The following is a 15,555-nucleotide window of genomic DNA, read 5'->3' on the forward strand; positions in this document are numbered from 1 at the left end:
TAGTGTGAACTTTCAAAACTGTGCTTTTTTAAGCTGACAAAAGTCATGCTCTTAAGACCTCTTCTTCAAACCTTTGTTTGATATTCAAATAGTGAGTGATGACATTTTAGAAAGTGTATGCTATGATTGCCTTGCACTATGGGCAACTGTTTGAGATTTATGTTTTTTTTTTGTGAGTGAGTGAGTTAAAAAGAAACAGTGTAAAAAGACATTTACAGATAACCATGTTTTAATATCACTTTGCAGGGACTGTGCATACCTCTTGAGCTGTTTTCATCAGGTGTTAACCAATAACCTGGTATTAAAACACAAAATGCAACACATATTTAATACAACAAACATGTTGTGGGACTCAAATATAGTACTAGGTATTGCCTTGATTTAAAATAACGTTCATTAATAAGTATTTTAAATATAGACAATACATAAGGAAATGAATGGTACACATACACTGTTATGTTATGTATTCTATATTGTGTTACATTGAATGTTTCAAAACTGTGTACATCAACATACTCCTTGTAATCATTTTATTTTTATTTCTGTTAAATGTGAGTGATATTAACTGTAGTGTAATAATAACCAAAGCCCTTTGACTGTTATATGCTGGCAGGGACATTTGAATATGGTTATAAGAAGTGGAGGGTGACATTTTTGACTATATATACACACATTTCTTCCAAAAACATAAACAAAGAGAGCCACCTCCCCTCTACCAGCAATAAAGACTTGAAAGCTCAAACAAAAATACACACAAATAATCCCCAATCCACGTCCACAGTGCACGAAATAGTGGTTTTCTAATCTGGGGAATCGTGGAGAGTGTCCATGCTGTACAGTGAAGGAAGTGCTAATGGGTGTGGGCTGGCTTTGTAGTGTTGGCTTCTGGCCCTTACTCCTTCTCTGCAAGAAACAAACAAACATGTAACAAACAAAACAAACAATGCTTCGGTCGTAGGTAGAACTGAGATATAGAAAATATGATTTTTACAGTGACGGTTTTGGCAATTTTGTGAGGTATGTTAAATTAAGTATGTGCTTGATCAAATGATGAAATTTTTTTTTTTTTTTTTTTTTTTACACACCAGATCCGAGTGTTTAGACCTCCAAACTATTCAGGTACTATTGCACTGGCTCTTCTGGTGTCTCTAGTTGGTGGTTTGCTTTACCTGAGAAGAAACAACCTGGAGTTTATTTACAATAAGACTGGCTGGGGAATGGCAGCTCTGGTGTGTAAGCATTTTGTATGCAGTAACATTTTCTGTGTTTTTAAATATTAAAGAGGATTGATTTACTAGCCTTTGTCTTATATTTTTTAGTGTGTGGTGTTTGCCATGACATCAGGACAGATGTGGAATCACATACGTGGGCCTCCGTATGCACATAAGAACCCGCAGAATGGACAAGTGGTAAGAGAACAACTTTAGATTTTTCAAAGCAGTGTATAAATTTTACTGTACTTCAATTTGTTAGGCAATTTTTTTTATTTTTTTTTTACCTTTTATTTTTTAAATTAACCATGGCGTTTGTTATTTCCTTGTTGCTTTTGAAAGGGGATAGTTTCTAGATCTGTATTTGTGCAGTATGTGATAACCCTGGTCATCATATTTAAGTAATTGAGAAACAATAATAATATTTTTTTTAAATACTGATTTATATAAAACTCATACAGAAAAAGGAAAAAAAAAAAAGCAGACTTCCCTTTAGATTTATTATTTTCATGTGTGGTTTTTTTTTTTTTTTTTTTTTTACTTTTTTTTTTTTTTTTTTTTTTTTGCTTGCTATAGAAATGGAAATAATAATGTGCAGTGAACTTACATTGAAGTAATTGTTAGATTGAGTACATGATTGTGGGGTGAGGTCATGGAGTATTATCAGGAAACTGATTTTAGAAAATGTTTTTCTCAATACATAACATTTTTAATAAATTAATTATTTTTTTGGTGTAAAACCACCCCCTTTCTGTATTTTAATTGCAATAAAGCATGTGGTGAACAATCCAAACCCTACCAATAATAGTGCCCTGCCCCGCCCGGTGAAGAATGTGGTCAGCTGCTGTAAATGTTTTGAATGTATTGTACTTTGTTGTTGCGTGCTTTGTTGGCAGGCTTTCAAGTGAAAATGTACAGCAAAAACTCACAATTACCTTAATGTGCATTAGTTAATGAAAATTCTGAAATTGGCACTCTCTGAAGCAGAGTGTTTGTGTGCTGATCACCTTTTTACCCCAAAAGAATTTGCTATAGTTGATAAAACTGAACTGAACTGCATGGTAAATCTGCATAGCTGTTTAACCATTTAAAACGGTAATCAAAAAGAAATGAAAAAAGAAAATAGTATTTTTACTAAATGTTTAAATGAACATGTTCTGTTTTCATGGGGATCTTGCATGTATTATTATTAAAAAATGTTATTCCTTTAAATAAATTGATGCATTATTAGTCACTGTAATTCATTTGCACATGCAGTATTCAATGTAGGATTGGTAAAAAATACAATAGTAAAATACAAAGATGAAAATAAATACTAAATCAAGGCTACCCCCCCCCCCCCCCCCCCCAAAAAAAAAAAATGGTTTAAACAGTAAACAACCATTTAAACAAAAGGTTTACATGTTCAATCGATTAAACACATATTTACAGCCTTCGTCTTTACCGCTACACAAAAAAGTCAGTTGGTCATACAGTAGAGCTTTTAACCAGATCTCATCATCAGGGATCAGAACCTGTAAGCACACAGCATTGAAGCATTAAGGCACGACGGGGGATGGGTTGACATGATATAAGGCGTTGTAAGGCACCAGGGTTATAATGATAACCTAACGTTCCCTTTCAAGTATGAAATGTAACCAAATGTAACTGAATGGGTCAGTATACAGAAGCTGTCGCAACAGCTTGATTGCTGCACGACCGGATGCTGCAAAGCTAAGCCGAGGCTGCCATGTGCGCTACTATTCGGAACACCAGTAAGTGGCTAGGGCTAAACAATTGAGTGAGAAACTCAGTTGAGTCTATAGAACCTCGTAAAGGTATGGGGAGTAGCCCACACCGCTGCACTGCAAATGTCTTTGACAGATGCACCCTGGACTAAAGCACACACGGTTGTCATGCCCCTGGTGGAATGGGCAGTGATCTTTTCGTGCCGCGGCAAGTTGCCTTGTTCACAGGCAGTCCTGACTGTGTCTGCTATCCATTTGGACAGCCTCTGCTTAGACAGGGCTTGAACATGGGACTGTGCCCCATAGCAGACAAATTGTTTGGACTGCCTCCAACTTTTTGTCCTGTCAACATAATATGCTAGGGCCCACTCTGGAAAGAGGATATGGAGCCGAAAAGGAGGGGGATGGAAATCCTCCAATTCCACAGACTGGTTGACATGAAATGGCGAGATAGTCTTTGGCAAAAAAGCAGAATTTGTACAGAGCGTAACCTGACCAGCACGTACACCCAGAGCTCCTGCCACACTACCGCAAGCTGTACCCGCACCTGGAGCACTTTCCTTTGCACACTCCTTTAACCCGTGCACTTGTGGATCACAGTATTATTTATTTTTGTGAAACCTTTTTGTTTGGAACTAAAAACCAGCCGTATGATCCCCACACGATACTGACTTTCTGTGTAAATATACCCTCTGATTTGGACATTTAGTTATTCCCACGCCACTCACATCCTGGCAGGCTTAAATGGAGGCTTCAGGAGTGCATCAAGCACCGTTAAGCCTCCAGTGAGGAACAATATCCTTCATAGGCGGCTGAAGCCACCGAGCTCCTTTCAAAAATTGCCCCACCAGGAAGTGAGCTCCTGGGGAGAAAGTCAATGAATTACTGCTCGCGGTGAGAGTGCTGCAGCATCTCATCTACTATGGGACCAAAGGAATTCCCTGGTGTAATAGGTGCATCCAACAGCTGTGCTTTGTCCCTGTCAGGCACGTGTGCCTGGGAAAGCCCAAGCTGCCTGCGTGCAACTAACAGCGCAGCCAGGTTTCTACCTACAACCTGCCTGTTCAATTTTGACAGACGGAGCAGGGTCTTAATAACCAGGCGCAACTCATGCAGTTGTGGTGGATGATGGCCTGTGGCTGTCAGAGTGACCTCAGCAAATAGGACTGGTAGGCTACCAGAATACTATTAAAGTTGCCCAGCTGTGTGGCAAATGCACTGGCTGAATAGGCACACTTGAGGATCGGCCCTGTTTGTTGGGGCAGACAGCGTCCTTGGACAGGAGTGCTAAATCAGGTGCCTGTATTAATGCTACAATTGAAGCCTCCACTGGTGGAAATTGGGCCAGGCACCGTTCACAAATATAGGGTGACCCCAGGACAACTGGATTACGTGCTAGCCTCGTAATCAAAGACGGACTGCCTTGTCTAATGTTCTGTAGGCCAGGGCACTTGCAAGACTCCAATGGGCCTCTTGATCAGTGGTAGAAGCTCTACTGTCAGGGACAGCTTAACTGCAGGGGATGTGTTATCTGACTCCACATCATGAGACTGGAACGCCAGCTCTTGTTCGCCACCTTCTCAGAGGCGGCAAGCAAGAGCGCGTCATTGTGCCATGAATCTGTGATGGTAGCCCCCTGGGACACCCCCAAGTAGACAAGCGGGGTAGGTGGCGCCGAACGTTTATACAGTAACTCTGCGAGCACCATTCCTTGGTGGGAAACTGCTGCCCAGAGCTTCTCCATCTGCCGATCACTTGGAATGTGGACTCCTCTTCCTCGGGGAAGAGAAGGAGAGGCAGAGGAGGATGAAGACAGTGAAGACGACTTCCTGTGTGGGCTACTTTCCCAGATGCGTCTTCTACTCTCCCTTGGCACAGAGCCATGGGGTGAGGACACAGTCACCTCTCTACCAGAGTGTGATGGGGAAGAGCGCTGTGCAGGAGTGAGAGATGCAGAGCACTCTGTAGAGACATTTTTCCAGCATGCGCTTGGAGGAATGTGCACAAAACTTGCAGAAACTACGGTTCACCAGTGCCTCCTTTGCATGCTCTGGCCCCAGGCTGGAAAAGCATCTGACGTGTTTGTCCTCAACAGGCAGGGACTGGCCTTGCATGTGTCGCAGGGATAAAAGCACCGGGTGACTTTAGCACCAGGTTGGTATTTGGTACGGTATGGTACCTAATTGGGAACGGACCGAGTCGGTTACCTTGGTACAGGTATGGTTCCACCGGTTTCCAGTTACCATGGGTAGCATTGTACAGGGATCCCCACCTGTGCAAACTACTGGCAAAACCACTTGGTCAGTAGTCACATGAGACTGAGGGAAGCCTGCTTGTTAGAGTGACTAACCTCCCTCGTAATAGTGCAAAATCTGTCGCCAAAACGGCTTCAGGATGCTCTGGTAGAGATTGCAACAACCACAACTGAAGCAGCCTCTTGGTCCTGCACAGCACTGCTGAACCTAGCAGCTACTGTCACTACACGTGTACCATAGCACACGCTGCAGACAGGTCTAAAATAACTCCAGCCGGAGCTATTGCAGGCAGGGGGAGAGCACAAAGTCAGCCGACTTACGTTGCTTAATCTCTGGGAAGGAGTGACTCAAGCCGCTGCTTCACGTGGGGCACAAGACCGTAGCAGAATGTAACAAACAGGCTGTAATGCACAAATACGTGTAATTAGTAAAACTAATAGAGTGGTTATTTTTAATGTCACATATAACTTGTGTAAAACACAATGAAAGCAAAAATCTATAGCAGAAAAGTAACAAGTACTTATCTGAATAGGCTGTCTTGTCAGGTCAGTTCTTGAAAGGAAAAATGGCACTGAGATCTGCGCATGCAGTCATTTCTACCCTTGGGGGTGGGCAAGACTGCACCACATAAATACCCATTCGGTAATGATTACATTTTGAAGTTGAAAGGGAAGAGTAAGTTCGCTGTTGTATGCAGATACTGCTTTAGTATGTATTGCATTAAGCACTTTGATTGCAGATTGTGTGACAAATAAGTTGATTTTCTATTAAACTATTTTTTTTCTAAACTGGGGGTGGACAGCTTCCTAACTTGAGGGCCATTTAGATTTCTGATGTAGGTTAAAAGGCTTATAACTGCTGCTTATTTTACTGTACACCTAAAATAAATGCTATATACTTCAGTTAATGTAGAATATGCTTGGTTCTGGCTACATTACTAGGTCTATTAAATGCATGCTTATTCTGTTTACCTGGCCCTTTAAGTTACTGCTATGGTGTCATAGCTTTTCTGCTGTGAATACTATTGTCTCAACGTTTATTCTGTACCTTAATTGGGGTCTTGTTGTGCAAAATGATTGCTTTATTTTGCTGTTCTTGCAGCTTTTTTAATCATGAAAATGATGAGCTGTCAGTAACTTTCTAATCAGGCCAAGAAGATAACCTGCATGCCTCTAACCTCATTCCAATACCCAAAAGCGACTTGCAGAAATTGAAACTGCAGTGCTGCAGATTTAGTGTCTCTAGTTCTACACCTGTACTGCTGATTCTGTGTCATTTATGTGCTGTTTGATTTGTGCACCGAAAATTCTTTCTGACCTCTTAAGTAGGCTTCTAGCCAAAAGTGGAGGAAGGTTCTGGAGTGAGTAAATACAGAAAATGTTGTCTCTTTTTTTGGTTAAGCTCTTTAATGTGGGTTACAGCACAGGGTTAAACTGGTTATGCTGCAGTGTCAGGCTCAGGGCAGGGAGCGAACACATTTCTGGCACTCTGTTACCATGTGTGATATCTATCTTCTCAGTGGTGTCTGTTATGGCCTTTTCTCATTTAATGTGGCTCTTGCATCTACAGAGCGAGTAACACCATAAGCAGTTTTCTGCATGTTTTTCTAGACATACTGTCCTCAGTTCAAACAGTTCTATATCTTGCAAACTTTTGGAGTCCATTGTTTTGCTGAGGTTATTGTGGCAGACAACGGGACGATGTATATTTGTAGAGGAAAATGGTATTGATAACATTTTCTGCTGTTATCGCCTTTCCTTGACCTTCCCTATGTAAGCCATCATTATTGGATGAGCTTTGGACAAAGGGGTGTTACAAGTAAAACATGACCTGGTTCTGCTGTGAAAGTCTTTGTCTTTGTAACTGCAGCTGAAACATTGTATGCCTGACCCCAGAAGAGGAGCTGTGAGTAGCTGATCATAGTTTTTTTTTATTTTTTTTATTTTGTCATATGCTAATAATAAGTCACTGCCATGCAGCTCAAGATGCACTGTCTATACTAGATGTCGGTGTGCTAGTGTGGCACTGCCAAGACATGCATACTAAATAATAGAAAATAAAAGGTACTGTATAAGCCTCTACTATGTTCTCCATGGCGACATATTTACATTCTGCATCAATGGTGTGCAACTGGATATTACTGTACTATACAGAAAAGCATTCACTTAATTCTATTTTAGGTGAGATCTCATTTATTTTTGTTGTGTACAATCTGAAGTACATGCATACGTGCCTCTTTTGTGCAGTGGTATCAGCGCTATGCTTTAGTGCAAGAGGTCCCGGTTTCGTTCCCGCCCTCTGCCTCTTTGTGTGGATTGCCTCGCCCTGTGTGAGGCACTTGCCTGCGGGAACCGGGATTGCTACAATAATAATAATAATAATAATAATAATAATAATAATAATATGAAGATGATGATGTGTAGAATGACTTTCATTGGTGTTTCAGCAGTCGACATGAGTATATAATACGTTCTTTTACAATAATTTTAATTTTATTACAAAGCCCAGACTAAATTGTCAGCTATATTGTATTGATTTCAATGGTATAGAAAAATGTTTTTTGTTTCAAAACCATGGCAGTTTATACCGTGGTATACCGCAAAACCGGTATACCGTGACATCCCTAAAGCCTAGTTATGCCCCATATTAATGCAGCAAGGTTCTCCCAAGGCTTTTTTAGCCAGACGGGCCCCCCAGCAAAGTGGCTGTCGCTGCCCAGCTGGAAAAAACCCGATCCGCCCATCTTGCAAATGCTACTGTGCCTTTAGCAATTAGGATTGATTGCGCTTCTAACAGACTAGATCACTTGCTTGTTGCTGGGTGAAAAAAAAAAAAAATCTTTTAACCACGTGACAGCTGCGTTACGTCAACACAACGTTTAACCAATCGAGTTGAAGGGGCGGAGTTCTGTGTTAAGAACTTTGAGGCTAAAATAGTACAGTATTATTGCACAAGTATTGTGCATTTTATGATAAAGCATGACATAAAGCACGACATTTTCTACAGTGTTTCTACATACCCTAAGATATATTTTCAGACGTGGAGTCATCTTGGATTTGACCTCTGATGACCGTGACAGGTCAGTGACCTCGTACAATGATAATTTGCTATTTTAGAACCATGTGTCATAACATCATCAACTCCCTAAATTACACAGTCGTTGTGTGGGTTTCTGTGTTTGTGTCCTGCAAGCATCTACAGATTATTTTCAAAGGTGAGGTTTAACATGTATTTAAATTGAGAGGTCAATGACCTTGAACAATGCTGATTTACAATTGTCTGTACGCTGCATCATAACATATATGTTTCAATGAAAACTACTTTTATGAGAATTATGGTGATATTCTGTCCCACAGAGTGTATATTGTTGTCATAATGATGTAGAAGCTGCCACATGTATCATAATAATGGCCACGAGAGTTAATCAGTATTTTCAACTTGCATAGAAGTGCAAAACGGAATTTAAATATTTTTAGAACACAAATATTTTTAAAACTCAAAATATATTTTTACAACAAATATTTTTAAAAACACAAATAAATATTTTTAAAACATAAATAATATTTAAAAAAAAAAACACAAAAAAATATTTTGAGGACACAATTTTTTTTTTTTTTTGTTCTCCAGAATATTTATTTGATATTTTTTCTAATTGTGTTTTACACTTCTGGGCCACTACAATGCAGTACTATACTAACACTGTTATGCTATGCTTATATGCTGCAGGTGAATCTCTTTTGCACTCCTGCAAACACTTCAGCTGTGGTGTTGGTTCCCTCTCCTCCCCTATCACCATGGCAAAACGCCACATCCTGGTAGACTCTACTACACTTAAACCTAAAATAATTTACATGGGAGGGGTCATGAGCAAAAAACACTATCATATAATAATAGATGTATCCCCTCAACTCAACATCACACAACCAGCATGACAGTAAACATAAACACAATGAAGCGTTCTTACCTTTATGTAAGTTAGTGATCAGCAGATGTATCAGTTAGTGTCCTACATGGAAAAGTTCTCATGGAAGAATCAGTTTCCCTAGTCTTCCAGCTAGCTGATCTGGCACACATATGCAAGGCCTGTTTTGGGTGGGTGCTGTTGTTGAGGGCCGAATTCACACTATCAGACTGCAAGTCAGATTACAATCTGTGTTTCCTGATCTAAGGGCACATTCACAGGGGAAGGTGTGTTTCTCGCATTGGATGACGACATTGGTGGTGCTCTTAGGAAGGCAGGTGACCATGATAGTGATGCAATGCGTTTGGCACGGGCAGCTTGTGCAGAGAAATGTTCAGCAGAAAGTTCTCATTGATGGATCATTCAAGCAAGAATCCCGGCAAGATGCTGTAGTACCATCCATGTTGGCTTTTGTGACATGATAAAAGAGCGTCCAAAAATCACGCATTAAACTCAGGTTGTCACAACTTCCAACACAATGGCAGCTCTCTCCATATCTCAGCTCCTCATGTTCAACAGTGTGAAACACCCATGAGCTGTGGATTCCTCTGGTACAGTTGGTCACAATCATGACCGTGAAACACCACGTCCACTGTACATTGCACTGAAGATCCATGCTGTCACACATAACAGAAACCTCTTTGACACACTCTTCTGCATGGGGATGTGTGTTTCTTATGACCATTTCATGCAATTGACACCTGACATAGCCAGTTGGGTCTGCCAACATTTTAGGATGGATGAAGTTGTGTGTCCACCAAAAATGCGTCAAGGGCTCTTCAATGCAATCCCTGTCTATACCTAGCAGGGTTTAGGACACAGGGGAGCCCCGTGACAGGCATGCATTCAGCGCTCGAGGCAAGTTCACATACAGTACTTAGCCATGCACCCTCACCCTGCCCCCCCCACCCCTCGCGGTCCCCGATCTACACTCCCGATTTTGTATTTTCAAAAGCTGACATGCATGTAGTAGTAGTAATAATAATAATAATAATATAATAAAGCAATAATAATCATAATAACGTTACCTTTTCAATTGTGCAACCATGCAGCATAGTGTTTCTTTGAGAAACAGCAGCACATCGATTGTTGTGGGCAAATCCTTGCTGCCCTTGTTGCCAGAGCAAACTCTTCTAATTTCTCTCAAATCAACACATCTGAAGTTTTGGCGCAAACGATTCAGTGACATTGTCTGTGTATAAATAAAAAATGTTTTTTTTTTTTAAAATCAATGTTTGTTTACATCCAGAGCTGTCACGTAAATCACAGAAGCAGCTGTACAGCCGGACCACAACACCTCCCACATTCCATTGAAATATATACTTCCATGCGGGCTAAGAAGGAACTGGGGGTGGGGCTTGCATACTAAAATAATACCATTGTAGGCTATACAAAAAAACAAACAAAAAAAAAACCATCATGTACTGCTGTTCTAGGTAGAAGTGCTTTATAAAATTGTTATTTTTGCAAACGCCGTCAGGATATCAAATACATATAAATAAGGAAACTAACACCTGAAGTCTACTCTAATAACAGTTTTGATGTCAGGGGTTATTTTTTTGTTTTATTACACTAAACTTACCATCTCTGTTTCAGTAACAAATTAAAAAAAAAAAAAATTGTACCCAAATCTCTTTTACACAAGGTCGACTTTTACTAAAGCAAATACGATCAATATTGTGTTTCTGCTATGCAATGTTGGATTTGATGTTCATAAATAAAAGTTTTATTACAATCATTTGTCTTTCATTATCATAGTACAGCTGTTTAAAAAGCTGCCAGTTAAAATGGCGCTTCCAGGTAGTTTAGAAATTCTGGCGCTTCTAGTGTTAACAAATTTCATTCAACATCTTAAAAAAAAAAAAAAAAAAAAAAGTTTTACATGATCTTTTTTTTTTGTTGATATGCTAATATGAAAATGTTGTAGTAGTCAGAACCACAACTTTTAAATTGCATAGGGCAATATGGTTTGGTTTCCTATTAAAGAAATAATTGTCATCTTAAATAATCTTAAAATCCAAGAAAGCAGTAAGCTGTCCTCATTCTTTATTGCAGTGTATGCATGCATGCATGAAATTGAAAAGACATAAACTTGATTTTAAAAAGGAGATGATACATTACATGTTAACTTTAAAGTGGAGTTCGGGGACAGGAGCTGGAGCAGCTCATCTCCTATTTTCTTCCTGCCTATCAAATCTATCTGCCTATTTAAGCCACGTCACAATCTGTGTTCCTTCTCTTGTGTTTTGCTTTTTTGCATACGTTGCAGAAACCCTCCCTGCCTGATTCTTCTCAAAATATCTTACTCATTTCTCCAATGGACCGTCTACTTTTAATGCAGACCTCTACCCAGCACCCAGACCTGCTGCCCCAGCAAGCAGGCTCAGTCTCTGGAGCAGCTATTTTAAATCTCAATAATAATGGAACCTTTATATCTGCTTCATCCACGTTGCCTCCTTCTCACAAACACACTTCCGCAAACTCGCTCACACAGAGTCCCAGGACAGGCTTCAGTTCTCAGCACAGCACTGCAGCAACCAGGAGACATTCCCAAACTCATCCTTTGTATTCATAATCAATCAATCAATCAATCAATTTTTATTTTAAATAGCGCCTTTCATAATGGACCACCATCACAAAGCTCTTTACAAGATGCAGTAACAAGAACAAAATCAATAACTTTAAATGCAGAGAAGTGCATAATGCATGACATACAGTAAAAAAATAAAAATAAAAATTACATTAAATAGTGAAAAGTGCATAATACATGATAGTAACATAATACATGAAATAGTAGCAGCAACACAGCAGCTAATAGCAGATATTAGGCTATCATAATATTTGGAGGACATGAAGCCCCTCATTCACTCCATCGCCATCTCAATTAATACACTGCTCAACGATATGGACAAACGGATTGCTTCTCCACTACTTCAATCCAGTATTTGCCACTCCAATCATGGCCGCCATTTCTGTATGGACAAACGGGTTGCTTCTCCAATACTTAAAGCCAGTATTTGCCACTCCAATCATGGCCACCATTTCTTCAGGTTCAGCAGTTCCGGTCACCACAGCTGACATTCCGAACAGCAACTGGGCATCAGCCACTCTCAATGGTCCACAACAAGCGTCCATAGTCAGAAATCAAGTCCAGCCACCACTCATGGTTTCTATTTTGATATGTGTGCAACGTTAAGGGCTAGATGCTAAGGGACCTTCTCAGATGCACAGCTACTGGCTAGTTGCTTCAGTCCGTCTTGTTGTTGATTTCAAGCAGCAAAATAAAACAAAGCAAGCTTTCAGATCTTTGTGTCCTTTTTCCTGGTCAATCATTTTTAATAACGGTCTGATACTCTCTTCCTTACCATTTTTCTTTTAATAATGGTTTTATATTCACTCTTCCTTCAGATATTTTTGCGAGTTACAAATAAAAAAAAAAAAATGTCTATATTTAAGTATTAATATTTTGTGCAGTCGACTCTCCTGACCGCCTGCTGAGTTCACAGTTGATGTTTTTCTTTCTGTTAGCTAACGTTAGCCACGGTACAGACCTTGGTTCAAACTGATATGTTGGTGTAGGGAGAATGTATTGTGATTGTTTATAAATGTGGCCCATCCTCTGAATACTTTTCCATTTTTATATTTTATTTTAAAGCAAACCAATACCAAACACAACAAAGTATAATACATAAATAATTAACGGAAAAAGTGGAGGGGAAAAATATATATATATAGTTTGACCCCCCCAGCCCCCACGGGTTAGGCGTCTGTGTGCATTATATTTATCTTCCACATCCTCTGTTGCCTCTTGTCTATGTGCGTCGTCTCAGATCCACAAGATAAACACATTTACTAGCATTTTAAAGCATTAACACTGTTAACAAGAAACTAAAAAGCTGGACTCGCAGACATTTAGTTTAGAAGGAGCCTCATTTGGTGCAACACACTGATATGTAAAACAACAGTGTTGTTTATGTATAACTCAGTACGCTTACATGTCTAGTTATATTTTTGTAAACAATGTGACAAAATGTATGTTTTAATTAAAAATAGTTCATAACAAATTGCTGTTTCGGCACCAAAAGGTATTGTTTTGTACTGTGCCATTTTCTTGGATACATAAACAAATTATTACTACAAGCTTTTCAAAGCTTTTCAGCAAATGTCCACGATTTAAGTATCATTATTATTACTCTTGGAATTGGTGGTGTTTTCATTGTATTTTTGGAGTTGACGTATGAACATGTATTATACAGAAATAGTATACAGATGCCATGTAGCTAATCATAACTAATTTTAGTGTCCATGTAACCTGTTGAAATTGTAAGCAAATGGTGTACATTATTCCCAGTATGAGGAATGGTTATAATATTGCTTTAGACATTCTGGTTCCATCACAAGCCCTGCAGCTAATCGGAGGGATTGTCTAGTGAATGCTGAGTGGCAAACATGAAAATTTCAATATATACTAAGGCCCTTGGGTTATGAAATATAATACCAAATGTGATATTTATTGTTTTCTGTGAATATTGCTTTGCTTCATAAAATACTTGTCTTCTAAAATTGACTCATTATTAAGCTGAAGTAGTTTCCTGGATAAGAAATTTTAACAACAACAACAAAAAAAAAAAAATGAATTTAAGAAGTAATTTATCTAGAGCAGCACTTATCCAAATGGAAAAAAAAAACTTGCTAAGGACATTCTTTTAACATAGCTACCGAGAGTACCATAAAAGAGGGGATATATGTAGAGGGCCTTTCTTTCATGTTTGTGTATCTTGAGAACTGTTCATCTGAGATGTAACTTGCTAAGGAGCTTCTTTAACACAAGTTTTGTGTGTATCATAATCTGAGGTAAAAGGAGCATGTCTGTCCAAGCATCTGTCTGTAAGAGGTAAGAGAATTATTTTAAAACCTTCATTAGCACTGATGCAACACATCAACAAGAAAATGAAAAGAAAATGGTAACCAGCGCAGCTTTCGTACATTTGTCAGCCGTAGATATGACACAATTCAACACCGTTGCCTGCTAACAGGTGACTAAGATCTAACTCTCATTACACCATGTAACACAATTTTTGTTCCTGGGTAGTAAGTGTTATTTCCTAATTGCTTATGCCTCAAAAGTATAGAAAATGGCTATTATTCCCCACAAACTTTGCTTTTGTGACCAGGACAGTGATATTTCAAAATATCACTACTGAGTAGTTTTTCGAGATTTACGATTATACTGTATTTACAGTAGAATCGTAAATTTCGAAAAACTACTCACTTCTAAATCTTTTGTAGTCATTTTTGTATTACTTTAGTATAAATACATGTTAATTTGGATTCATATGTTATTTTTTTCTGACTTTAGGTGAACGAAAAAACACACATTTGCCCGTTTTCCCATTGGAAATAGTGATATTTTGAAATATCACTGTCCTGGTCACAAAAGCAAAGTTTGTGGGGAATAATAGCCATTTTCTGTACTTTTGAGGCATAAGCAATTAGGAAATAACACTTACTACCCAGGAACAAAAAAAAAAAAAAAAAATTGTTACACGGTGTTTTCAGTAGCCTCCTGGAGAACAGGTGCTTTTTTGTTGAAAGCAGGGGAGCGGCCTCTCCTTTAAGGGTAAGGGTCCTGGCACCCTTACTCTTCAATGTTTATTCAAATGATCAGCCAAAATCACCTCTGCATCACAAAGCAAACCAAATCCTTTGCGGTTGTCAAGGGAATCCTCAGTGTCTTAGAGGAACTGGCAACTTACTATACCAGTTGCCTCAATCCCAATCCATCCATACCCCAAGTTTCTGCGTTCCATCTACAAAACGAAGAAGTCAGCCACAAATTGCATCACCCGCGACCGCATCTTTTTCTACAAGGAACACACAAAAAAAGTCAAGGCAAAGATGGCCACAAAAAACAATCTGCTCAGAAAGCTGGCAAACTCTTAAGTGGGGTGCACATCCCACAACACTGGCTTTGTGCTACACTATGGCTAAGGATGCTTGCACAGCATATCACGACATCACAGCAAATCCAAGACCACCCTACGACATTACTGCGGCAACCTTTATAGCGACTACCCATAGCAGCGCTACGACATCACCGCGACGGACATTACAGCGCCGACCATTATAGCAACTGCCCATAACAGCGCTACGACATCACTGCGCCAAACTACATTTGAATTCCCAGAAGACTTTGCGAAGTTCACAAACATGTAACATACCAGGAACTCCCCCCCCCCCCCCAGTATGCAGGTTTTAATATGACTTAGCAGTGTCAGTGTCTTGCAGATTGAAACGTTGATCTTGGGTATAATACAAAATCTAAACAATTTGGAGCATAATATACTTACTATGTTTGTTTAACTTTCAAATCTTTCTGTCCTGCACCTTGAAAGAATTTG

The 15,555-nt window shown here is 39.3% G+C and overlaps 1 protein-coding gene across 1 annotated transcript in view; it reads left to right on the forward strand.

Annotated features, from left to right (window-relative positions):
• Positions 1-15,555, forward strand: part of tusc3 (tumor suppressor candidate 3) — a 111,264-nt gene that overhangs the window by 52,870 nt on the left and 42,839 nt on the right. The window contains exons 5-6 of the mRNA XM_041258471.1: positions 1,089-1,229; positions 1,320-1,409. Coding sequence (XP_041114405.1) covers positions 1,089-1,229; positions 1,320-1,409 — 231 coding nt within the window. The remainder of the gene's footprint in view (positions 1-1,088; positions 1,230-1,319; positions 1,410-15,555) is intronic.

Source organism: Polyodon spathula, chromosome 1 (assembly GCF_017654505.1).
Source record: "Polyodon spathula isolate WHYD16114869_AA chromosome 1, ASM1765450v1, whole genome shotgun sequence".
In the NCBI taxonomy this organism is placed as follows: Eukaryota; Metazoa; Chordata; class Actinopteri; order Acipenseriformes; family Polyodontidae; genus Polyodon; species Polyodon spathula.